The sequence below is a fragment of the Bacillus rossius genome, chromosome 15, assembly GCF_032445375.1.
Source record: "Bacillus rossius redtenbacheri isolate Brsri chromosome 15, Brsri_v3, whole genome shotgun sequence".
NCBI lineage: Eukaryota > Metazoa > Arthropoda > Insecta > Phasmatodea > Bacillidae > Bacillus > Bacillus rossius.
This window is the reverse complement of record NC_086342.1, coordinates 44426345-44451419: the sequence shown is the minus strand read 5'-3', so window position 1 is coordinate 44451419 and position 25075 is coordinate 44426345. Positions and strand designations below refer to the sequence as shown.

At 39.1% G+C, this 25075-nt stretch overlaps 2 protein-coding genes across 2 annotated transcripts in view; both read left to right on the top strand.

Moving 5' to 3' along the window:
* The window catches only part of LOC134539548 (soluble guanylate cyclase 88E), a 197193-nt gene that overhangs the window by 93907 nt on the left and 78211 nt on the right, over positions 1-25075 (top strand). The window lies entirely within an intron of this gene.
* On the top strand, positions 19615-23959 carry LOC134539540 (uncharacterized). Its single transcript, XM_063381646.1, has 2 exons — positions 19615-19725; positions 23650-23959. The coding sequence occupies exon 2, from the start codon at positions 23684-23686 to the stop codon at positions 23942-23944; it is 261 nt and encodes an 86-aa protein (XP_063237716.1). The 5' UTR covers positions 19615-19725; positions 23650-23683; the 3' UTR covers positions 23945-23959.

The window sequence follows — 25075 nt, the reverse complement described above, 5'->3', positions numbered from 1 at the left end:
AGCTGAATATAAGATTTTCAATTAATGTTACACACAATGTGTTTTTTTATAATCGAGGGACATTTGATTATTAGAACTCCTCGTCGGAACAGCTAAAATATCACGTTTAAAGCTTCCCAATCATATTTTCTAGTTATAGTTTAGTAAAATTTTATTTCCTTGGTATATAATATTTTTAAAAAGTTTTAATTGCATTCGTTATACCATTTATAAATATATTAAATAGTAGTAGAGATATATTACAACACTGTGGAACACTTGATGTAATAGAACACCATGATGGTGCATTTGCAACTTATCAAAAATTATAAAGATTACTGCAATTAAAAATAATTTCAGTGAAAAAGGGATTCGACTAAATAGCTTTGTATGAGTATTAAATTGATGTTTTGATATTATGTTGGCAATCAAGTCATTCAAATATATAACAATATTTGTTAAATTAGATCTTCTATATTGTAAACCATGTTTTTCAGAAATTTTTTATGATTAAATTCATGTCCCCTATTTTTTTTTCCGAAAACGTTTGAAAAGCTACATATCAAAGATAATACTCGATAGTTTGTGAATAATGTTTTTCGAAAGCAGGTATCACAGTTGAATTTTTCCATAAAGAAGGAACAGGGCCATTGATTACACTGGCATTCAAAATAAGTCAATGATAAAGTGAAGGTGTTCATACTGTAGTCGCCAGAACTCGTGAGGGCTATCTGCGCGGGGGTGAGGTAACCCTTTTGCGAGGGGAGGTAGGGGCGGAAGAGAAAGTTGGCCCCGCCTACAAGCTGCGCTAGGAGCCATTTAAAACACATTGACCTTCGTCTGCGCTGCAGTAGTGACGGGACTGTGAACAATGACAAGTAACGCGCGGCCGAAGAGATTTAAGAAAGTTATTCATAGCAAGGAAAGATAAATAATGAGTGTTGTTGAAGCTTGTGACGAATAGTCACGAAATAAATGTTTGTAATCATTGTTAAATGAAACATAAATAAATGGTCATAACATGTCGCATTTTAAACGATGTTAAAGCAAGAGACTATAAATAAGTGTGCTCTCAATAATTTAAATGGATAAATTTATATATATATATTTAATTTTGTCTTCAAAATTATGATACGGATTTAAATTAAATATATCAGTTATTTTTGAAATATAATAAAGAAAACATCGTGAATGCATTAGAAACTCTTACCCTACTTACCAGACATAACCATTGAAGAAAAGCAGTATTTTTTTTTTTTGCTTTTCTCTCATAAATAAATATTTTAACGCGTGTGTAAAAAAGATCTTTAGTTTACATTAATTTCTATATAAAACTAACGACATGCCAACGTTTTTGTACATAGTATATTATTTTATATTACCAAACCTGTACGACATGAGCCTTGGTGAAAACACACATATTATATATATATATATATATATATATATATATATAAGTTTCCAGTTTGTGATGGATGTTATAGTCTAGTTTTAAGATGATTTATGACAGCTGTATGTACATATCTGTTATTTATATAATGTTACGAACGTTAGCCAGGCCGCGTCACGCGCAGCTGCACGCCGTAACATGAGATGTGCAGTGCGCACCTGGGTCGCCGCTTTATCTCCCTCCAGCCCTCCGCTCCCCCCGCGAGCCGCCCTGCCTTTGACACGTAACTGACACCGGACAGCTGGGAGTTACGCGAGCCGCCGTCACGTGTTTTCGAGAGATTTCTGCCATCTGGACGGCACGGAGCGACGCGACAGGCCCCGGCCGCTCTCGTGAGTTCTGGAATTGCGGCTGATAGATAAAACGAGGACGGCGGCCTCGAGAGAGTCAGTCAGTGGAGTTCGGAGTGTTCAGTCGGAGAATGAGTGAGTTCTCCCGTGGCGGAGATCCGGGCGATAGTGCCGCGGGTGCGGCAGAGTGGCGAAGTCCTTGGACGAAGGTTCCAGGGCAGGGAGTGAGTGAGTTCAGTGGAGTCGGGAGTTTCCGGGCGATAGTGTCGCGGGAGCGGCGGAGTCCCGCGTGAAGTGGCGAGCGAGTCGCCGAGTGGGATCTCGGCGAAGGGTGTGACGGCGGCGGCGGAGTGCGGCGACGGAGTCCCGCGGCGGAGACCCACGAGGGGTGCTGCGGCGAGAGTTGCGCCGGAAGTGCGGCCCAGCGAGGTGTGTGGAACGAGTGACTGGGGAATAGACATTTCTTTAAGTGTAGTTTATTATTTGCCATCTTAGAAGATTAATTGTAAGTGACAACAAGTGGTAATAAATAAAACTGTGTGTGTTAAATAAAATCTATTAATTGGGCTATCCTTTACGAACCCGCAGGAAAATCGTAACAATATATTTTACATTTACTCAACTTAACGGAGTGGAGAGTTTTTGATGAAAGCTAAAAAGCTAAAAAGCGAGCTTAAGAAGATATGAGGTATGAAACAGTGGATTTTATCCGGATCGCCTAACTGGAAAACGAATGGTCAGACTATTACATTACCGCATGAACTTATGAAACTTAATGTATCACTACAGTTTCTCATGCAGAGCTTCATTGTGTTTATGTATTTATTCGAAAAATTAAATATTGGATTGACAAATAAGTTATAGCTTGACTTCGTGTCAACAGAATGATTATTTGCAAGAGAACGCATAATTTTTATCGGGTTTTACAAACCAAGAACACACGAAGTGCACTTTGAACCGATGGTCTAATGCTTTCAGGACGCATAGTAAGCTGTACAGCTGTTGAACTTCTGGAGGGAGGGGAGAAGCGGAAAGCCTGACCTGCGTGGTAGAGCGCGGAGTGGGGGGAAAACGAGGACTAGGGAGGCCAACCCTCACGTCGTTTGGTAACAACAGTACAGATCTTTACTTTAAAGTTAAGGATACTGTCAGATCCAGTCGCTTTGTTTTGAGTTTTTTTTTGGTTGGTCACATTAATAAACTCTCAATGTTGTAGGAATCGAGATATTTAAAGTACTATCATGGTTTACGTTGGCATGATGTATATTGTCTTTTATTTTATTTAATTTTCCAGAGGTGTTAACGTATATAAAAGATGAGCAAAATTAATCTGTATACTTAAAAATTCATAAAAATTAAACAGTGAAGCCGATTTACCTGAAATTTCATTAAACCAAAAGAGAACATTTGAAAGTTTTTTTGAAGTGAAACTTCTTTGGTCGAAATGAGAGTAAGGTTTCAAGGCCAAATTTTAATACGTTTTCGTGAAACGTTTATGTCGGAAAATTACAAAAGATAGGTACTTGGCCAAATAGATATAAAGAGAGCACTATGCCATACATGTTCCGGGCTCGTTTTTGATCTCCTCTTTTGTGCAAAGATTCGTCCCCCACCCCAAATAAAGAAATAGATAAACAAAGAATAATACAGAGAGTGTGGGCATGCTCTTGTTTCGAAAATAGATATAGGTATCCTATACAGTAAGCTGTGAATACCTTACTTTTTATACTTACTGCCAGCGCGCTCGTGGTGAAATGCGTGGCGGTGGTGAGGGCGAGTGTGTGGCGGTGGTGAGGGCGAGTATGTGCCGGTGGTGAGGGCGAGTGTGTGGCGGTGGTAAGGGCGAGTGTATGCCGGTTGTGAGGACAATTGTGTGTGACAGTGAGGAGGGCGAGTGTGTGCCGGTGGTGAGGGCGAGTGTGTGGCGGTGGTGAGAACAAGTGTGTGCCGGTGGTGAGGGCGAGTGTGTGGTGGTGGTGAGGGCGAGTGTGTGGCGGTGGTGAGGGCGAGTGTGTGGCGGTGGTGAGGGCGAGTGTGTGGCGGTGGTAAAGGCGAGTGTGTGGCGGTGGTGAGGGCGAGTGTGTGGCGGTGGTAAAGGTGAGTGTGCGGCAGTGGTGAGGGCGAGTGTGTGGTGGTGGTGAGGGTGAGTGTGTGCCGGTGGTGAGGGCGAGTGTGTGTGACAGTGATGAGGGCGAGTGTGTGCCGGTGGTGAGGGCGGGTGTGGCAGTGGTGAGGGCGAGTGTGTGTGACAGTGATGAGGGCGAGTGTGTGGCAGTGGTGAGGGCGAGTGTTTGCCGGTGTTGAAGGCGAGTATGTGGCAGTGGTTAGGGTGAGTGTGTGGCAGTGATGAGGGCGAGTGTATGACAGTGGTGTGGCGGTGGTGAGAGCGAGTGTGTGGCGGTGGTGAGGGCGAGTGGGTGCCGGTGATGAGGGCGAGTGTGTGGCGGTGATACAGGCGAGTGTGTGGCTGTGGTGAGGGCGAGTGTGTGCCGGTGGTGAGGGCGAGTATGTGCCGGTGGTGAGGGCGAGTGTGTGCCGGTGGTGAGGGCGAGTGTGTGGCATTGGTTAGGGTGAGTGTGTGGCGGTGATGAGGGCGAGTGTATGACAGTGGTGTGGCGGTGGTGAGAGCGAGTGTGTGGCGGTGGTTGGCCAGTGTGTGCCGGTGATGAGGGCGAGTGTGTGGCTGTGGTGAGGGCGAGTGTGTGCCGGTGGTGAGGGCGAGTGTGTGGCAGTGGTGATGGCGAGTGTTAGCCGGTGTTGAAGGTGAGTGTGTGGCAGTGGTTAGGGCGAGTGTGTGTGACAGTGTTGAGGGCGAGTGTGTGGCGGTGGTGAGGGCGAGTGTGTGCCGGTGGTGAGGGCGAGTGTGTGGCTGTGGTGAGGGCGAGTGTGTGCCTGTGGTGAGGGCGAGTGTGTGGCAGTGGTGATGGCGAGTGTTTGCCGGTGTTGAAGGTGAGTGTGTGGCAGTGGTTAGGGCGAGTGTGTGTGACAGTGTTGAGGGCGAGTGTGTGGCGGTGGTGAGGGCGAGTGTGTGCCGGTGATGAGGGCGAGTGTGTGGCTGTGGTGAGGGCGAGTGTGTGCCTGTGGTGAGGGCGAGTGTGTGGCAGTGGTGATGGCGAGTGTTTGCCGGTGTTGAAGGTGAGTGTGTGGCAGTGGTTAGGGCGAGTGTGTGGCTGTGGTGAGGGCGAGTGTGTGCCGGTGGTGAGGTTGAGTGTGTGGCAGTGGTGAGGGCGAGTGTGTGGTGGTGGTGAGGGTGAGTGGTGTGGCGGTGGTGAGGGCAAGTGTGTGGCTGTGGTGAGGGCGAGTGTGTGCCTGTGGTGAGGTCGAGTGTGTGGCATGGTGAGGGCGAGTGTTTGCCGGTGTTGAAGGCGAGTATGTGGCAGTGGTTAGGGTGAGTGTGTGGCGGTGATGAGGGCGAGTGTATGACAGTGGTGTGGCGGTGGTGAGAGCGAGTGTGTGGCGGTGGTGAGGGCGAGTGGGTGCCGGTGATGAGGGCGAGTGTGTGGCGGTGATACAGGCGAGTGTGTGGCTGTGGTGAGGGCGAGTGTGTGCCGGTGGTGAGGGCGAGTATGTGCCGGTGGTGAGGGCGAGTGTGTGCCGGTGGTGAGGGCGAGTGTGTGGCATTGGTTAGGGTGAGTGTGTGGCGGTGATGAGGGCGAGTGTATGACAGTGGTGTGGCGGTGGTGAGAGCGAGTGTGTGGCGGTGGTTGGCCAGTGTGTGCCGGTGATGAGGGCGAGTGTGTGGCTGTGGTGAGGGCGAGTGTGTGCCGGTGGTGAGGGCGAGTGTGTGCCGGTGGTGAGGGCGAGTGTGTGGCTGTGGTGAGGGCGAGTGTGTGCCGGTGGTGAGGGCGAGTGTGAGTGACAGTGTTGAGGGCGAGTGTGTGGCGGTGGTGAGGGCGAGTGTGTGCCGGTGGTGAGGGCGAGTATGTGCCGGTGGTGAGGGCGAGTGCGTGGCGGTGGTGAGGGCGAGTGTGTGCCGGTGGTGAGGGAGAGTATGTGCCGGTGGTGAGGGCGAGTGTGTGCCGGTGGTGAGGGCGAGTATGTGCCGGTGGTGAGGGCGAGTGTGTGCCGGTGGTGAGGGCGAGTGTGTGTGACAGTGTTGAGGGCGAGTGTGTGGCGGTGGTGAGGGCGAGTGTGTGCCGGTGGTGAGGGCGAGTATGTGACAGTGTTGAGGGCGAGTGTGTGGCGGTGGTGAGGGCGAGTGTGTGCCGGTGGTGAGGGCGAGTATGAGCCGGTGGTGAGGGCGAGTGTGTGGCGGTGGTGAGGGCGAGTATGTGCCGGTGGTGAGGGCGAGTGTGTGACGGTGGTGAGGGCGAGTGTGTGGCGGTGGTGAGGGCGAGTGTGTGTGAGGGCGAGTGTGTGGCGGTGGTGAGGGTGAGTGTGTGCCGGTGGTGAGGGCGAGTATGTGACAGTGTTGAGGGCGAGTGTGTGGCGGTGTTGAGGGCGAGTGTGTGGCGGTGGTGAGGGCGAGTGTGTGCCGGTGGTGAGGGCGAGTATGTGCCGGTGGTGAGGGCGAGTGTGTGACAGTGGTGAGGGCGAGTGTGTGGCGGTGGTGAGGGCGAGTGTGTGGCGGTGGTGAGGGCGTGTGTGTGGAGGTGGTGAGGGCGAGTGTGTGGCGGTGGTGAGGGCGAGTGTGTGCCGGTGGTGAGGGCGAGTATGTGCCAGTGGTGAGGGCGAGTGTGTGACAGTGGTGAGGGTAAGTGTGTGGCGGTGGTGAGGGCGAGTATGTGCCGGTGGTGAGGGCGAGTGTGTGACAGTGGTGAGGGCGAGTGTGTGGCGGTGGTGAGGGCGAGTATGTGCCGGTGGTGAGGGCGAGTGTGTGACAGTGGTGAGGGCGAGTGTGTGGCGGTGGTGAGGGCGAGTATGTGCCGGTGGTGAGGGCGAGTGTGTGGCTGTGGTGAGGGCGAGTGTGTGGCGGTGGTAGGGCGAGTGTGTGGTGGTGGTGAGGGCGAGTGTGTGGCGGTGGTGAGGGCGAGTGTGTGCCGGTGGTGAGGGCGAGTGTGTGCCGGTGGTGAGGGCGAGTGCGTGGCGGTGGTGAGGGCGAGTGTGTGCCGGTGGTGAGGGCGAGTATGTGCCGGTGGTGAGGGCGAGTGTGTGACAGTGGTGAGGGCGAGTGTGTGGCGGTGGTGAGGGCGAGTGTGTGGCGGTAGTGAGGGCGAGTGTGTGGCTGTCGTGAGGGCGAGTGTGTGCCGGTGGTGAGGGCGAGTGTGTGGCGGTGGTGAGGGCGAGTGTGTGTGACGGTGATGAGGGCGAGTGTGTGCCGGTGGTGAGAGCGAGTGTGTGTGAGAGTGATGATGGCGAGTATGTGGCGGTGGTGAGGGCGAGTGTGTGGCGGTGGTGAGGGCGAGTGTGTGCCGGTGATGCAGGCGAGTGTGTTGTCTGCACGGCAGGGCAGGATGTACGGCCTGCTGCTGGAGAACCTGGCCGAGTTTATCCGGCAGGCGTACGGCGAGGACAAGTGGGAGGAGATCCGGCGCCAGGCGCAGGTGGAGCAGCCCAGCTTCAGCGTGCACCAGGTGTACCCGGAGAACCTCATCCCGCGCCTGGCCAACAAGGCCATGCAGGTCAGCCGCTACCTCCAGTCACGGGCTCTGCCGCTTCCCTTTGCTCGTGCGCGCACCCACTGGCCAAGTGATCTGCTGGCATTTGGAGCAGTTGTGGTCGGAGTTTGTGCACAGTAGATACTGAAGTACAGTACACCCGATTATCCGCAAAATTAAGTGGCAGGGCCGCCGCGGATAGTGAAAATCGCGGATAATCCGCAAAAGAGCAGAAAATGGGAAACATAAAAAGGAAAGATTAATTTCAACTTCAAAATCTAAAAATATATGTACAGTAAAAGTTATAATTAACATATTTTTTTTGAATGATGCTAAAATTTATAGTATTTTACTGAATAATTAACATACAATACATTTCAGTAATGTAAAAATGAAAGTGCTCAACCATACGACCAGAAACAAAGTGCGACCGAGAAAATAAAACAGCAAATCATGCCAGCCTACTGCATGAGTTCCGAGAAGGCCTGTGGCTTTTTACTGTATATTACACACAATTCACTCGTCAGTACAGTTAAAATTTGCTCACTTGTAATAAAATACAGATTTAAATAAGTGCTGTATTTTTTCGTAGCATGCGCGGATAATAGGGAGTTTACTGTACTTAATTTGGCTAAAATATAATCAGAAGCCTGTCCCAGGACAAACTATTAAGATACTACTCACATTTAAAAAAAAATCCAGTAATGTGTAATTTAAAGAAAGTAAAAGAATTTTCTCCTGTCAAGTTTGAACCACTTTCATTAAGCTTATTAATTGCGCAGTTTAACCACTGCACTGCAAATCCTGACAGAAGATTCTAAGTAGTACTATATGTATTATAATTTTGTAACACGTATATATTTGAAACTTTAAATTATTCTTTACTATAACTATTTTATTTTACCAAATGTATTGCAGGGTAGTTTAACTGTCTTATAGTTTATTTTCATACCCCAATACGTTGTTATGTCACACAATTTTTATGAAAGTGATTATATATGAGTTCATGTTCATACACATGGGTCCGCCATCTATCTGTGAGAATCTCGTTGCATGGTGCGCGCGCAATAGTAAGAATTCACTCTAATCATTTATCGATAACGCGCCTAAAGAAGTATAATAATAAAACACGTTTTTGAAATGTAAATAAGTAATTCTATTAATTACCTATATCTATTATCAGCACGACCATTATCAAAACTGAATTACGTAGGAACAATTAAGTAAACTAACGGTATTTTGCTCCAGTTTTGAATTAAAATTGATGATAAGGATGACTAGATTGTTTGAGTGATATTTTTAGTAATTAAAATCAGCTGGTGTTGTAACGCCCCTCGTGCCCTTGATTTTTAGTGTTATAACACCTCTTAAAAGTCCTAGGAAACAGCTGAGCAACAAGCTACAAAATTCACATAAAATTCGAACATCACCAGAGGTGGCACGAGGCGGGGAACAAAACAATTTAGAAACTCCCTACAAACAATCCATTTGGGAGTCAGTGGATCGGTAGAAATATACATATAGGTACTCAATTAAATAAAAACAACAAAATAAGTCATGTGATCTATAGGCTTCCTGGTTTATTTATATTAATATTCTTTTATGTAGTGCATAATCTTTCTTTAATTAGATTTTGCCAGAAAAGATCAAGGCAGATTAACCATCGATCAACAAATTAGCATTTTAACATCTTAGCAATCATTAATGAAGAAAACATGAACACAATTTATAGTGCTAGCGAGTCCGGACCGCGAATCTAGCGAAAATTTAACAAGATTCTAGCCATAGTGAAATGTTTACAAAAAAAGTTAGAATATATTGCCTTGGTTTTGAATCTTATGCAAAAAAAATTACAATATCCCCATGTCCAATAAGGGTTAATTCTTCTTGAGTCATAATTACTGAAGATATAACTTTACATAGTTCACAAAAACTTCTCCCGTGTACACTGGCACACCAAGATTAATGAAATTTTGTCGTTCAGAACTCACGACCAGGTAAAATTCGGCGGGAAGAGCAGAATAAATTTTTTTGGGGTTCACTGAATTGACTTTCAATCACGACCATTTGTGGAGGGGTGACTCTCGGATGACGGGGGTGTTTCTTCAATCGGTAGTTATCTCTTGCACCCTGCCTGCAACAAGGTCCAATATCACCAGAGATTAGGCCAAGTAGCAGACAGACCATCAATCAGGCAAAAGCCCGCTAAAAGGGAGCGAATTGGGGGAAATATTGAATGCAAAAGACTCACCGAAGCAGGGTGATGACAGATGATTCCATTCATGTTGCGCGATCGCCAGTTAGGACGCGCATCGCGGAGATGTCGCGGAAGCACAAAGAAAAGAATTTAAAATAATTATACTAAAACGTAGCTATTCGGGTTGACTGACTAACTAACAGAAGACAAAGAAAAGTTTTAGGGAAAAATTCCCTCGGCCAAGATGATTACATCCTATAGCTCAGAAGAAGGCAGATCTGCACGCGATTTATTATTCAAGAAGCAGATCGACAGAGACGCCGATGTAGTCAGCCCAACAGCCCGCGCATTAATCCATCATGGCGGCTAGATCGTCTAAAAAAAAGGATGCTGGGACCCGGTAGTACGAAAAGGGGGGGGGGGGGGAGATATGGCTCAGCGCCGAAAGGAGCCGAAGACGTCCGAGGCAAGGTAAAACGAAGGTCTGTTGCTTGGTAAAAACCTCTATAGCCGTCGAGCGCCGCGCGCTCTATGGAGGCGCAGTTGAACTAAGTTTAACTTCGACTCGCAAATCTCGCGCTAGGTGACTTGCAACCAGCATGGGGCTTAAGGGTGCTCTCTGGCGGCCAAAGAAAAGAGAGAGGGAGAGACTTAAGGACACGGCCACTGTGCGCCGAAAACCAGGGAAAGAGAACTAAGATAAAAAAAAGGTTTGATATGAGAGTACAGAAGTCTGACAAAAATTAAATAAGAATAAAAATGCAAAAAATTTAAAAATGAAAATTTGAGCCTAAAAATTAAAATCTGTGCCAATCATACCAATAAACGGCACATGTTGAGCCAAACGGATTTTCGCAGTTAAGGTGTCTGTTCAACTTAGAATGTAATGCTATACAACTTTTAACTGTGTGTTTTGTTGATCTGAGTGGTGGTTTAGATCATTTCTGACGGTAAACAGGCGAGAAATTAAAATATTTACAAATATAAAACATTTATAATATTAAAATATTGATTGCGGCCAAACCACTAAACCGATTTTGACGTTTGTGGTCTTATTCGACGAAAATTAATATACACTTTAATTATGCTTACTGCTAAGTTTAACCTAAGATGCATCGTTTTCGAGTTACGTGTGAAAAACACAATACAGTCCGATAATTTCACAGTTTTTACCACCCCCCTCCTTAAGCTCACCAACTGTGAGGGCGAAAACTCAGGATACTCAATTTGGATGCCAACCAAAGGGTTTAAGATGATTTCCAGCTTTCCAACAATTTTTTCCACGTCAGAGGTTTCCAGGGTCTAATTTCACTGGGCTAAACCGCATAGCCACGAGGCCATACTTGAAAATTTGTAGTTTCAGATGTTATAATACAGTTATAAAAATTTTGTTCACGGTAGGGGAATAATATTATTTCGTTTTTATAACAATTGTATAACAAATACACATCCCAAATACACCAAACTTATTTATAATGTGTTACAATATTTTTTAAAACATTGTGCATAAGATCCCGGGTGTAATTTGAATTTTTATGTGTAACTGTAAAACACCATTGTTGGTTCAAAACGTATTTGAATATTCAACATTACTTTTAAATAACCTTACAGATTGTGCTGAAAATCGGTGGACAATTGTTAAATTACATAATATTAATAATTCAAACGACGAAAATATGATTGTAAAGTCAAATTGATGGTTGTTCCAATTGAGTGTAAGAGAGATGCCACGCATGCGTACAATGAGCATGAAGAGAGATGCCACGCATGCGCTACAATGAGCAAACAGGAACATCCGTAGTGGGACACTTTTTCGTGCGTGCAGCCGGCGTTCACCGATTTATTAGACGTCACGTCAAAAATTCGATATTCTAAAAGTATTTGGAATTTCTTATCTCCGCCGGTTTGAATGAAAAGAGGAAGTGAAAGAGCATATAATAAAAGTAATTTCAAATTTTTAGCATTTTTTTTCGCAAATACCGCTACTCTACATATTTACCCACCTTTACTATCGGTTGGAAATTGTGCCAGTTAAATATGTCAGTGCAATAGAAGTCTTAATTTTTTTTCTTTCTAATTGTACCATTCATAAGAATTTTAGGGTGGTTGTGGTTTAATATTGTGACAGTAGAAGGTGGTACGTTTTGTTACAGCTACGTTACAATTTCATGATGTATTAAATTTGCTTTAAACAAATTTGTTTGTGTTTATTTTGGTCTTGGTAGTTTATAACGCTGCTGTTTGGATTGATTCAATTTAGTTTAGCTGACTGTTTTCCACATGATATCATTCTGATCCTGTTGTCACATCTTTGTTTTTACTTGATCCTGTGGTTCTCCAGAGATCCTTTAGATCAGGAGGCTTTTTTCAAAAAAGATTGGTGTATGTCAGTCTCTTACGGCAGGGGCCAAGATTTATACCCTAATTATTTTTCCATTTCAGGTGAATATTCTATATTCTACAGTCACTTGAAATTGAAAACCAATTAGGGGAGAAAATATCATGGCCCCAGTCGCAAATGTAGCAATCAATCAAAACATAACTGACATTAACATTATTTCCCTGGTCTTCATTGCCCTCCCTACTACATATCAAGTTTTTATAAGTATCCCATTTTAATTTCAAAATGCCATTTTTGTAATTAAATTTTTCGTTTTGTAGAACAACTACACTAGAAAATAGTATTTTACCGGCTTTTCATGGCCCTCCCTATTATAAAGATTTTCTTGGTATAATTTGTTATTTTTGGAACACTTTGTTAGGGGATAGTTGAGGAATGTTAATAGTTTCTGGAAACATACTTTTCGTGCTATTTTAGGGATAGTTAAGGAAAAAAGAACATTATTAGTTTACATACACCATTTTTGTAATTTTAACGGAATTTATTGGATGTTGTGGCTTTATAGAATGGATGGTTTCATAATTCCTACTAGTTTGGAACAAAATTAAAATTTTATATCTTGCATTACAATAGCTCTGCTTTAATGCTGCCGAAACCATTTATTGTTTACCTGCGATAAATAGAATTATACCTATGTTTTCTATATACTAGAGACATTCCTGAATTAACCCTGTGTGGAACGTTTCTTAATTCCTACTGGTTTGTGAAAAAATAAGTTAACAGCTTACATATTCACAAAATCGCTGACATTGTTTGTGTTTACCCGGGGGGGGGGGGGGGGTATTTTTTTTTGAGAATATTTTGTCAATGTAGGTAGTGTTGTAATAATGAAATTCGATTAAATAAAGATTGTATTGCTGTGTTAAGGAATTTTTGATGATTGTATTTCATGTTTGTTTTATTAGAAAAAGTATTTTTATTACGAAATGTTTGTTTTATTAGAAAAAGTATTTGTATTACGAAATGTTTGTTTTGTTAACATTGCGTTTAAAGTACGTACTATTTTGAGTCACAGTGTAACAATCAAGTCTAATGGGAGCCTAAAATTAGAATTGAATCGTTAACATCATTCATTTTCTGTGAGGAGTATGTGCTGTGTGCTGTGCACTGAAGTAGCTGATACATTGAATTTTGCAGACTTTCTGGGAATTCTTTGATTACAGCCATCGTATATTGTGTGTTCATTATGGCTGCTGTTTCATTTGTTCAAGTTTATCCCAGGATTCCGAAAACTTGATCCTGATGGCATGATCCTGTAGTACATGATGCTTGCTGTTTTAGTTCAGTACGTCGGAAGATCCTTTACATAAAAGAAATTTGCGAAAAAAGAATAATGATCGTTGGTTGGAAAAAGAATCCCTTTTATTCGACTTACGATCATAATTAATTATTTGTGGATGTTTCTAGTACTTGAAAAACATCTTCCGTTTTTATTTACTTTTCGATTCACAAAGTCGCGATATCCGATGCTGGTATACCTAGTAATGTAAGATATAAACTATTATTTTTCACATACTAATAGGATTTAAGAAACCCTTTCTTTGGGGTAAATTTAGGGACATGTGTAGTGTTTGAAAAGCGTGGCGTGTTATGGCGCGGTGTAGGTGGGGAAATAATGCTTCTTTAATGGAACAAATAACTGAAGCCCTTCCAATTTTAAATTCGGAGCAAAAAATAATTTTTGATACAATAATTCAAAAAGTTGCCAGTGGCCAAGGAGGTTTGTTATTTTTGGATGCTCCAGGAGACCAGGGTATGAAAAAATACTGATTTTTTTAAATTAAAATACGATTTTTTGATTAAAAAATAAAAAAATGGTAATTGTGTAATATACAGTACATTTTCATGACTGTTTTCATGTCTTGACTTTGCTCTACAGTATAATTAATAACAGATTAATTCATTTTGTAAAGACAACTAGTCTAATTTTCTTTCTTTGAAATAACCACATTTTACATTGCATAATGTTTTAAGGAAACATTAATGATGTCACTTTATGAAAATTTTTAGTACAGTAACATAGTTAACATAAGTAAAAAAAAGTTGTCTTATAGAAAATAACTACATCATTGAAAATATATCATATTTAAATGTAACTTTGTCACTTCTGTCATCCCTTATAGTCCAATTGTTCTAAATAAAGTAATTTAAACCAAAACCACAATTTCCTTTTTTTCTTCTCAGAATTGCACACATACGAGAGACACTGGCAAAACCTATCATAAATTTATTACTAGCCCAAATCCGGAAAGATAAGGAGTTGCTGCTGCAGTAGCTTCCTCTGGAATAGCTGCACTGCAAATAGCTCATTAAAGTATTTATACGTATGTGTCTTATTTGTAAAATAATTAGCCTAAATAATTAAAAATGCTACCCAAAGACACTATTCCTTGTGGACGAAGTCGCGGGCATAGCTAGTAATTTTATACATGCAGAATAATTACATTTTCTGTACTGAATGTGCTACTGATCCAACACTGCTGTTTGTGGTGCAGAAGGCCATGGATTGAGCATGTAGCAATAAGTTAGATCCAGCTGAAGTTATTTTACCTAAGTTATTTCCTATAGCAACACCTGCCAAAAACCAAAGAAAACCAGAAGATATGACTACAGCTGATATAAAAAAACTTCATTTTTAATCAGACCAATTTTTTTTCTTAAGTAATTCTAGTTTTGATTTTCCTTAAAAATAGAGAGTTTTAAGTAATAATTACAAGCGGATAACTACTTTTCATGTATTTTAAGTTAGTTTTTCTAGTTGATTTTGAAGTTGACAAAACTTACATGACTTGAAATTTTGTGAAGTATGTGTGTGTAGTAAAAGAAACCTTTAAATATTTTGTAATGTTAATTAAATTATTGTTATATACTATCCATGGTGGTGAAAGCTTATATCCACTACAGGAATGATATTAATTCATTACAGAGAATGTTTTGGTAATCTGTGAATAACATTCATAGACTATTTGTGTGGCTCAGGATTACAGACATAAAGATAGAGACTTTAGGTATTTCCAATTTTAAATGTAGCTTACTTAACCAGGGTGGCCAGCCAACCGGGAAATCGGGAAATACGGGAAATAGCCAGGATTTCTTAAAAAAACCAGGAATACCTGGAATCAACCAGGAATTTTTATTAGAACCGGGAATTTTTTTTATGAAGTAACGATCACAATAACATACGGCTGTTAAATGAGCACGTTCACCACCCGTCGAAGCACGACAGTGTGCTCGTGTGCTATATTTTGTGAAAGTTAATTTGTTCATATTGCATTTAAAAACTTTTGTAGTACGTAAGAAACCGTTAACAATTCAGACTTCCATACTTATTATGTTTCTGTATTCAAAAGCAACAGCATTTTGGCTGAAAATGTTGTTGTAGGATGGTAGTAATTTCTCGCACGGCATGTTGGTAGCACTAGTTTTGTATGTATATTTGTTTTTACTTTGCACTCATGTTGTTGCGTCACGGTATCACGGATACTTTTCTCGAGTTTTTTTTTAAAAGTTTAGTTGTGCGGGACGTTGTTTTGAATCTTTTAATCTAACATGTAATTGGCGCAGACTATCAAATTGTCAACGAGTTCGGTCACCACATACAATGACAAATGTACGGAAGAGTTTGAATGGGTGGAGAAAGATCCAAAGTGCGGGACGAACGCTATTTGCAATTTCTGTAATGTTAAAATCTATATCGGTAGCATGGATGGGAAGAAAAGCATTAGCCAGCCACGCAAGAGGGGCAAAACACGTGCGTTTGGTGTCAAGTAATTTTTGTGACGTGAGATTATAAATTTTTTGTTGGTGGTAGGTTTTGTTTTAAGCAAGTTCATTGATTTAATTTTTAAGCCTATAGTTAAGTTGTATATTGTTTAACGGCAATAAAACATCATATTGTGTGTGCTTTGTGTAACAAAAATGCAAATTGTATGCAAATATTGATAAAAACCACCCTTGAAAGAACCTGGAAAAAACCAGGAATTTTATTATCCCAGAAGAGTGGCCACCCTGTTAACCTAACCAACATCCTTACATTTTTATATAAGTGAAGCTAAAAAAAATTATCAGAACAGTCTAGTGCTGAATATACAAATAAATTAAAACTTTAAACCCAAACAACAGTTACAAATTATTTGTAACAATAAGCTTACTCCATGCCAAACTTAAAAAAAAAAAAAATAAGTTTCCCTCGTAACCATTTTAGATTTCAATGAAACTTTTGGTGATTTCTGTCTAACAAAAAGAATTAGAAAAAATTTCTTTATATTTGGTTTGCCTAAATATTTTCAAGCTTTAACCTTTCAAGTTTTTAAAACCTAAAGCTTTTTTCAGTTTTATGATAATTTTACTAGCTGCCATTCCACGAAGAGTGGAACCATAGCATTACCTGTACTTATACATGCTGAATATGATAAAAGTACAAATTGATATAACTAATCACAAACATTTTTTATATCTTTCCCTAGGGTTTTGTTATGTTACAATGTTATGCGACATATCAACTGCATGAAACCTCTGCCACCATAATATATTAACAGCTGTAATGTCTACGCATTGGTTATCTGTGAACTTTGAGGTTATGTTTCAGTCAGCATGAATCAAGCAGATTAAATTTTATAAAATTTTTAGATACTGTTTTTTGATATAAAAATTTTGGTAACAGACGTGAAACATTTAATTTTGTAACGGACATGAAAACTGTTTATAAGCCAAAACTGGCCCAGTAAAAAATAAAACAAATCTTTAAACCATTGTTATGATTAGTACCTTGTTCTAGGCGTCCATAAGTTAAAGCTACTAGCCCGTTTGTTTCTGTTCAGAAAGCATTTATTTGAGAATACATGAATGTTAGTGTTGAAAATTATAATTTGTATTTCTAACAAGAGCATGAATAAGGATTTTAAGTTTTCAGGAATTTTGAGTCTCTCATTGTTTTTCTTATCTTGAATTGTGGTGTAACATTGGGTCAATCTCTTTTGTTCCAAAAATCACAGGCTAGTGTTGTAGCCATCCATACCTTTCTCAGCAGAAATTTTCAAGTCACTATTTTATTTTTACATTTAGACAGCAAGCACCATCTAATTATTCATTTCTTCTCTTATTTCAAGTATTGGAACAACTAAAAATGTTTACTGATGGCAGAGTCTAGGAGAGGTAACAGAAAGATTAAAAAAGGTGGCCCTTATACCTTCAGAAAGATCATGATAGATAAAAGGAAACCACAGAAGAAAAGAAGACAGAGGCCACATACTAAATGTGATTCTCCGATTTCTAAGTTTGGATCTTGCAAATGACCACAAACTCGTGAGAAAGCAGTGAAGAAGGTGATTTCAGCATTGCCATCAAGTCCACGAAAGCATTTGGCAGAAGTTCAAGAGCTTGCAAGAAGTACCTTTAACCCTAACGTATGCAAGATCTACCAATAAACTAAAAAACCACCAGTGATTCAGAATGAAGATGTATGTTCTTTAGTGACAGAGTTTTACAGTTCTGATGAAATAAGTCTCCAAGCTTCTGGAAGGAGAGTATTAGTTCCTATATGTCACGTGCTTGTCACTTTCTATTTTAAAGTACAAAGATGTTAGGAGCCTCACAGATGACTAATAATTCTGAGGACATCCAAGATCACTGCAGTTTATCTTCAAGAATCATAATGATACCAATAGTGTATTAACTAAATAGTGACACTGGAAAACATGTGGCAGTAAAAACACGGGGTTTCTGAAGAGGAGGTTCTAGTAATGTTTAGGAAATCATATGATGAGGGCCAAAAAAATACACTGTGGATACTTGGGATGAAAAATACATTGCTTTAGAACAAATAAAGAAAACTTTACCTGCTCCTAACGTAACATCACATGGAGGCCATCTAATTTATTACTTCAAAACCCAGTGCTTTAGTTATAATACAGTGAACTTAAACCTTAAAAAAACATGATAAAGTTATGTGTCCGTTACCAACCATATTAATACATTTCATGTATCTGTACTTTTTTTGTTTTAAAAGTTACAAGAAAGATCTAAAGTAGTGTACATAATCCTCAAATTTAAAATACAATAATGTGATTATTCTATAATTTTAATGATAGTAAATATGTCTGTCACATCCGTTACTTTGTAATGGCTGCAAGGTTAAATATTGCTTAATGTTTTGGTGAAATAGGTACATTTATTCTTATAACTAAAAAAAATAATGGAAATATTATTATTTTTTATTTTTAATTTATTTAAAGTGTGTGTACATATATACATACATAGTAATATCTTTAATATAGAAACTAAAAGTGGGATATGAATGGGATAAGAATTTATGGCAAAAAAAATTAAGAGCTACTGTGCAGGTAATAATGAAGTACGTATAACTATCATATTGTTAGCTATGTTCACATAACTGTTTTAAATTCTACATATGTATCATACTAATAGAGAATCAAACACAATACTAGAAAGGATAGTACCAGAAGGTTTAAAGGTAAATTAAATAAGGCTTTTTGTTAGTTTTATAGGGAAGTTATTTGAATCAGTTAAAAAGATGTCAGAAATAAGATCTCATGGCTAATAGTTAAAAAAAAATTCAGGAATTCCCTTTCATTAGTAGCCACGTAGCAACTTGACTAACTATACTAAGGTCAGATTTCAATGGCTTATCACATCTATCCGTTAACTGTTCATCATTTACATTACGTGTCTGAAAAATTTGTCTATAATGACATTATGGTTGTTAAAACTCATGCCCAAACAATTCAATCATGACTGAATTTTCCCGAGGATTGGATAATAATACATTACGTATGGGAACACGACAAAAATAGCAAGCATTATTGATACAAATGTCTTGAGAGAAAGACACGGATTGTTGGCATGATTGGGAAAATATTTTTACTGGTGAATTGAAGACTTTTGTAAATTGCTTTGCTAGCTGCATGGCATTGACAGAAGCAAGTGATATATGTAGAGGTGATGGCATTGTAATTCCAGCTTAACACTCAAATTCATGTGATCTTGAAACAAATACAAGATATTTCAAACATTATTGTAGAGTAACAGCAATTCAAAAATACAATATTTTCATTAAAATAAGGGGTCAAAAAACTCTAGACCTAACATTACTTAAAATATAAAAGATTCATAACTGGAGGCAAGCTATGATTTTTAAATCATAGATTTCTTTTTTTAATGCAATTTTTTGGATGTAGGTAATTGTGTTTTCACGCTTGCATTCCAAGGAGAATATTTTCATTCTGTGAAGTCTTATCTCCTTTCTTGCCAGACCTTACAGAGATAATTATGTTCTAAACTACGTATTAGCAGAATGTGACTAATAAGTATAAAAATTCTATTGAAAAATGTATATATTTTTTCTTTTCCAAAAATGCTTGGATCCGTGTATGTTCCTTATCGAACACTATATCAAAATTCATGCTTATTACTTTTAAAATATCAAATTTCTCATTTTTTAAAATTTTACTATGGAGCTATTTCTGTATTGAAATGCAGTTATGTCAAAATTTTAAGTCAATCAATAGACTACTTTTCAAGTTTTGCAAGCACAATCATATGGAGGCCAAATTTATATACATAAATGTATGTCCTAAAGGGTAAAATTGTTCGTAAGAAGCAGTGTATTCAAATAAATTAATGTTTCAATAAATGTCCATTTCCAAAAGAAATTCTATGGTAATAGTAAATTTTTCAAACAGTGTCAGTTTTGTATTCTTTACAAGCCTATGTATTGTATGCACATTAACTTGTTAGGCTTGATCCTCTTCTTTTGTTTTAGCTATTTTGAAGGATGCCGACCTGTCTACGATAACTGCTAAAAAAATTCGGCAGCAGCTTGAAAAGAAACTGGATGTGGATCTCTTGAGCAGGTATTTATTTCTTTTAAATAATTTTATGTTTTGTATTTTAAAATAAATAAAAAAGGGGGTTGTCTTCGAAGTCGGTTTACGGACGATAATTTTACGTAATGGGAACTACACATAACTTAGAAACACACAAGTTAGAACAGTCATAACTTAGAAACCTCGAAAAAATCCACGTAACTTAGAACTATCATAAGTTAGAATGATCATAACTAGGGCCAATGAAAAATGGTAAATAAAAAAGGCCCATTTCGGTGAATAAAAAGAGTTATTTCGGTGCCAAATTTCGGTGAAAAAAAAAAATTGTTTAGTTAGAAAAAATAACTATTTCGTCATTATAATTTTATACACATGTATATGTTTGATGGAATAATTGTTTTATTTGGTCGAAATTTATCAAAAACAATGTTTTGAAGTACATTCACATCTAAAATTTAGCACGCTGTATTTGTAATTAAAATTCTCAAGATTACATACAAAAAAATCGGAAACTGATCATAAACGTTAGTGGCTCAAGTCCATTTTGACTACCTATCTCTGAAAATCAGCTATTATATGTTTCCTGCAAACTAGTCCCCACCAAAACACTGTACTTATTCAACAGTACAGAGTATTGTTTGTTTTTTTGTTTACTTTTTCACCGCCTCAACTGCGTGTGCGGTATTTGTTCATGTATATGTTGGCACTCTTGGCCGGCATTTATTTTCGTGCATTGCCGTGACAACTACGAAAATAAATAGTTGCCTCGGCTAGGACGCCCAAATACAACAATTAACATTTTGAAAGTTATGATTTGATTGGTTAATATGGAAGTGACGCTATTTTTCTGGACTGCGTTTGGCCGATTCAGAGAAAGGAACAAAGATTGAGTTAAGGCCTATCGACGATTGCGTCACCAGACGCATTTGCGGTCGGCAAAATAATGTCATTTTTGCCGTTTTATGGCCTTCTACGTCTCGTAGGAACGTGTGCGACGACGGAGACTGAGTAGGCGTACGTCTGGATGTAATAATTTTCATTCGTGAAATATATGGTTCTAGAGTAACTTGACGCTTAGTTCCAGAACCCGATGCTTTGTTCACCTTGTGCGATGCTCGAAATTTACAGTGTTTTCACACGTGTATTTTATTTTCCAGTCGACTTGCACATTACAGAACTTGCACATCATGATGCCTTTTTCTTTACTGATTACGTAAAATCCTTCAGCTCTTTCGAAAACACAACTTTCGGCATTTTATACGTTTATCCAGTGACCACGGTAATATGACCAAAATGACACAAAAACTTTCAACGGAAAACGATCATAGATGCGGAAGAGAGACATATTGCATCCACTCGGAAATAAAGAACTTAAACTCGACAGACACGCACTCGTGAAAACAAAATCATAGAACATTTCGACACTCGTAACTACCAACGCCATCTGTGATTTGTCCACCAGTAGCTAAGTGATAATGTTTATTGCCACGCTCTACTCTATGGGTGCTAGAGAAAAACAAAAGCAAAGATGGCGTCTCACATATAACCTCTTGGAATAATAAATGTTTTGTGCAAGTTCCAGAATGATTCAACGTGATTTTTCGCGATAAAAAAGGTTAATTTCGCGCGAATATCGCGATTTCGTCATATTTCGTGAAAAACTACGGATTTCGCGCATCACAGCAAATTTCGTTAAAACGAAATGCAGTATATTAACGTCTTATCACTACCAAGTAAGGTTATTTGTATTACACATCATGTGCAAGTGATTTTTTTAAAATTTCGCGATTTCGTCATTAACGAAATTTGACTACCCCTAATCATAACTTAGAAACACACAAGTTAGAAACTCACAACTTAGAACTGTCATAACTTAGAAACACGTAACTTAGAAACACACAATGCAGAACCACACAACTTAAAAATGTCATAACTTAGAACTATCACAACTTAGAACAGGCATAACTTAGATTATATCTTGTGTGTTTCTAAGTTATGTGTTTCTAAGTTGTGTGTTTCCAAGTTGTGACAGCACCCCTTACGTGATAATGTCATAAAAAAACATTGATGAAAAATTGCACACTTTTATTTTCAAATATTATTTACAGTTTGTGCAAATTTAATTTAAATAATTTGTTTAAATATAATCACGAACAATTATAAAATAAACTGAAATCAAATCAATGTCAATAAATTGTTAATTTGAAATTTCGACATTGAACAAATAAATAAAAAAAATTAAATTGCTGCTTTTAAAAAGTCCGCCTTAATCTGTTTGATATTATAGATGTTCTCGCATGGTGGTTGGCCGGTTCTTGCACGCTTGGCTCAGGCGGATCGTGACAATTTTTCGTGCGTGCAGCCAGCGTTCATCGATTTATTAAGATGTTATCACGTCAAAATATCCTTAGTTACCAAGTAAAAGATTTGAAACCTTTTGGTAGTGTATTGTGATTGCAGATCCTTAAATGACCAAGTATTTTGATTAAATGTTTACAATGGTTCCAGTTTCTTGTTAAAGTTTGTAAGACAGTCTAATTGAATGGTTTGGATTTAACAATTGATGAATTTATGAAACTATAATAAGTCAGCCTTTACTGACTGTTTTCAAATTAACCTCATCAGTGATAATTGAAATCATTACTTTTTAATGTGTTTTATTTTGCACAATACTCCTAGCATGTCTCACCAGTTTTCATTTTCTATTGGTTGCCTTAACACCTGCAAGTTGTCATGCTTGATCAAGACTGAGTTTGTTTAAAAAAGATTGCCTCTCATATTTCAATAACCAGCTCAGAAACAAAAAATTGTTTTTATAGTCCACTGTGATTTAATACAATTTCTTAAACATATGATATTGCAGTTTGGTCCTGTTTGTCATGGGAAAAATCATAATGCGAAATAGGAAGTAAAAAAAAATGTAAACTCTCATAAAACAAGCCTGAATCAGCTGATGTCAAACAGATAAACCCAACAATGAACTTAAACAGGTATTGTGAATAAGACAACTACAACAGCACAGACAAGTTAAAATGTTTTAGTCTGTGCTGTTGTGTTGTTCATAATGCCTGGTTAAGTTAATTGTTGAGTTTATCTGTTTGACATAAGCTGATTTAGGGTTGTTTTCTGTGGGTTTGCATTTAATTGTTAATTTTTTTACTTCCTATTTTGCATTCATGATTTTTTCCATGAAAGTGCCAAACTGTTATGGCATATGACCAAGAAATTTTATCAAATCAAAATTCCCCAGTGCATAAATTATTTAAAGAACATACCCCCGCTGTGGGCTTGCAGTGCATACATTTTATAATAATGCATTGGGAGATTATAAAATATGCATAAAAGGTCTTTGTTATCAGTTGTGCATAATGATATGAATCCTATTTTATTAAAATTTAAAAAAAATATAGTTTTCTCCCAATAAAGTTGTTTATTTAGGTAATATATGTAGTGTCTACTGCAGACTCAGCATGAGTGGAGAACATTATTTTCTTTACACACTGTCAGTAACTAAACAATAATAGACCTTATCTCGTTGAAATAAATAAGTTGACATCTCGTCTTCATCCAAGTCATTTGAGACAATGAAGGGTGTTGCAGGCAGTAATTTACAGTCAGTCATTTTTGGGTTATGTGTATGAGATACTGTTTTGTCACATGTTTGTTACAGTTCAGGGGGCAGATGTGTTTTTATAAGAGCTGGTTGAGATAGGGAAGTTTGTTTCGGGGGGGGGGGGGGGGGGGTGGTCCAACTGGAAACGGGTTGGAATTGGGAGTTGTTTGAGGTTTGCAAATCGCAAAATTTTCCATAGAAATAATGTGCTGCTTATATTATATGGGCCTTAATGGAGTACTTAAATGTGTTCATGCGTGCATATGTTTATTAGATTATGGTTGAACGTCTGTCTTTGTTAGTGGATTTTAAAAAAGTTATCTTGTGTATGTTTCCAGGAAGAAAGAGTTTGACGAAATAGTGTTAGAATGCATGGAGGAGAAGGAAAAGAAGGGTAAGGACTCGAAGAAGAAAAAGAAGGAAGATGATGATGAAGAGGACGAGGATGCGGAGGAAGACGAGGAAGAGGAGGAGGTAGCGGAGGATGAAGACGAGGAGGAGGACGAGGTGGAAGAGGATGAGAAGCCAAAGGCAAAGAGGGGAAGCAGTTCCAAGAAGCCCGTGGCGAAGCGGTCGAAGAAAGGAAGCAGCGAGGAGTCCGAAGAAGGCTCAGAAGAGGTTAGTATCCTGTAGCTTCATTGCTGTGCGGGAAAGGTTATTATATTTGTATCACGAAAATAATATAGATATTTAAGGGCATTTATTTTGTGACATGGTTTCATCTTCAAACTCAACTGAAACACTCCAACTATGTTTTATTAATTTTCTGTGTTCCCAGGTATATCTCATAGGTAGGGACCCCAGAAAATGGTAAATAAAACTGGCTCATTTAGGTGTAAAAAAATTACAAAAGCGGTGCAAAAAAACCTGTGTAAAAATAAGCAAGCGGAGCAATTTTATGACTTTTCCACTTCGTAAAAACGTATGAAACGGGAAATTAATGATTTTATAAGCGTATGTTCCGGGAAAGTAAACCATTGTAAATATAGTACTTTCGGCGGGACCAAAATTAATTGGCGTATGACACGGGAAAATGTATAAAACGGGAACGTATCATCGAGCTTCTACTGTATATAATACATGCGAGTGTATGTTGGCAGGAGGGCAAAATACTGCAGCTTAATGCTTGATGCTTGTCATTCAACCAGTTGTGCAGCTCAAAGATGCTTTTCGCTTGTCTGCTAATGTTGAAACTGTTTTTTAGTTGAAATCAATATTTTTACATTACCAGAAATATTTACCATGGAATGTGCATAAATGTGGTTACATGCCTATTTATTGGGGAAAATGGCGTAGCACAAAAGTTCATGAGGGAAAAATGATGAAATTTGACAGGTATTTTAAATTGTTTAAGAAATTTCAAATTTTTTTGTGGGAAACCTTACGTTTGGCGCAAAATAGTGCTATTTTCATGAGTTATTTGTCACCGTTTCTGAAAACTATAGATGGACGAGTCTGCAAATTTTTGGGTCTTGCCAAGCCAAGTTCAGTAATAATACTGAGTCCACGTTTGATAATGTTTTAGTCGAGTCCTTAGAAATGATTCGAGTGATAATAGAAATTTTAGAGAGTAATTTTATGTCCCTGGTGTTGGATGTTAATGTACCATTAGTATCATACTTAAGTTCATATATATCTTCGAGTCTTTGAGTAAGCTATTAGTGTCATTTGATGATTGTAATAAATAGTTACCCAACATTTATAAAATTTAGCACGCTTGATTGTTAACAATAACCAAAATGTTTGAGAACTTAAAAATAATAA

Bases quoted from the DNA above. Each gene is read 5' to 3' on its own strand.
- LOC134539540 (XM_063381646.1), top strand. From the start codon at position 23,684: ATGGAGGAGAAGGAAAAGAAGGGTAAGGACTCGAAGAAGAAAAAGAAG.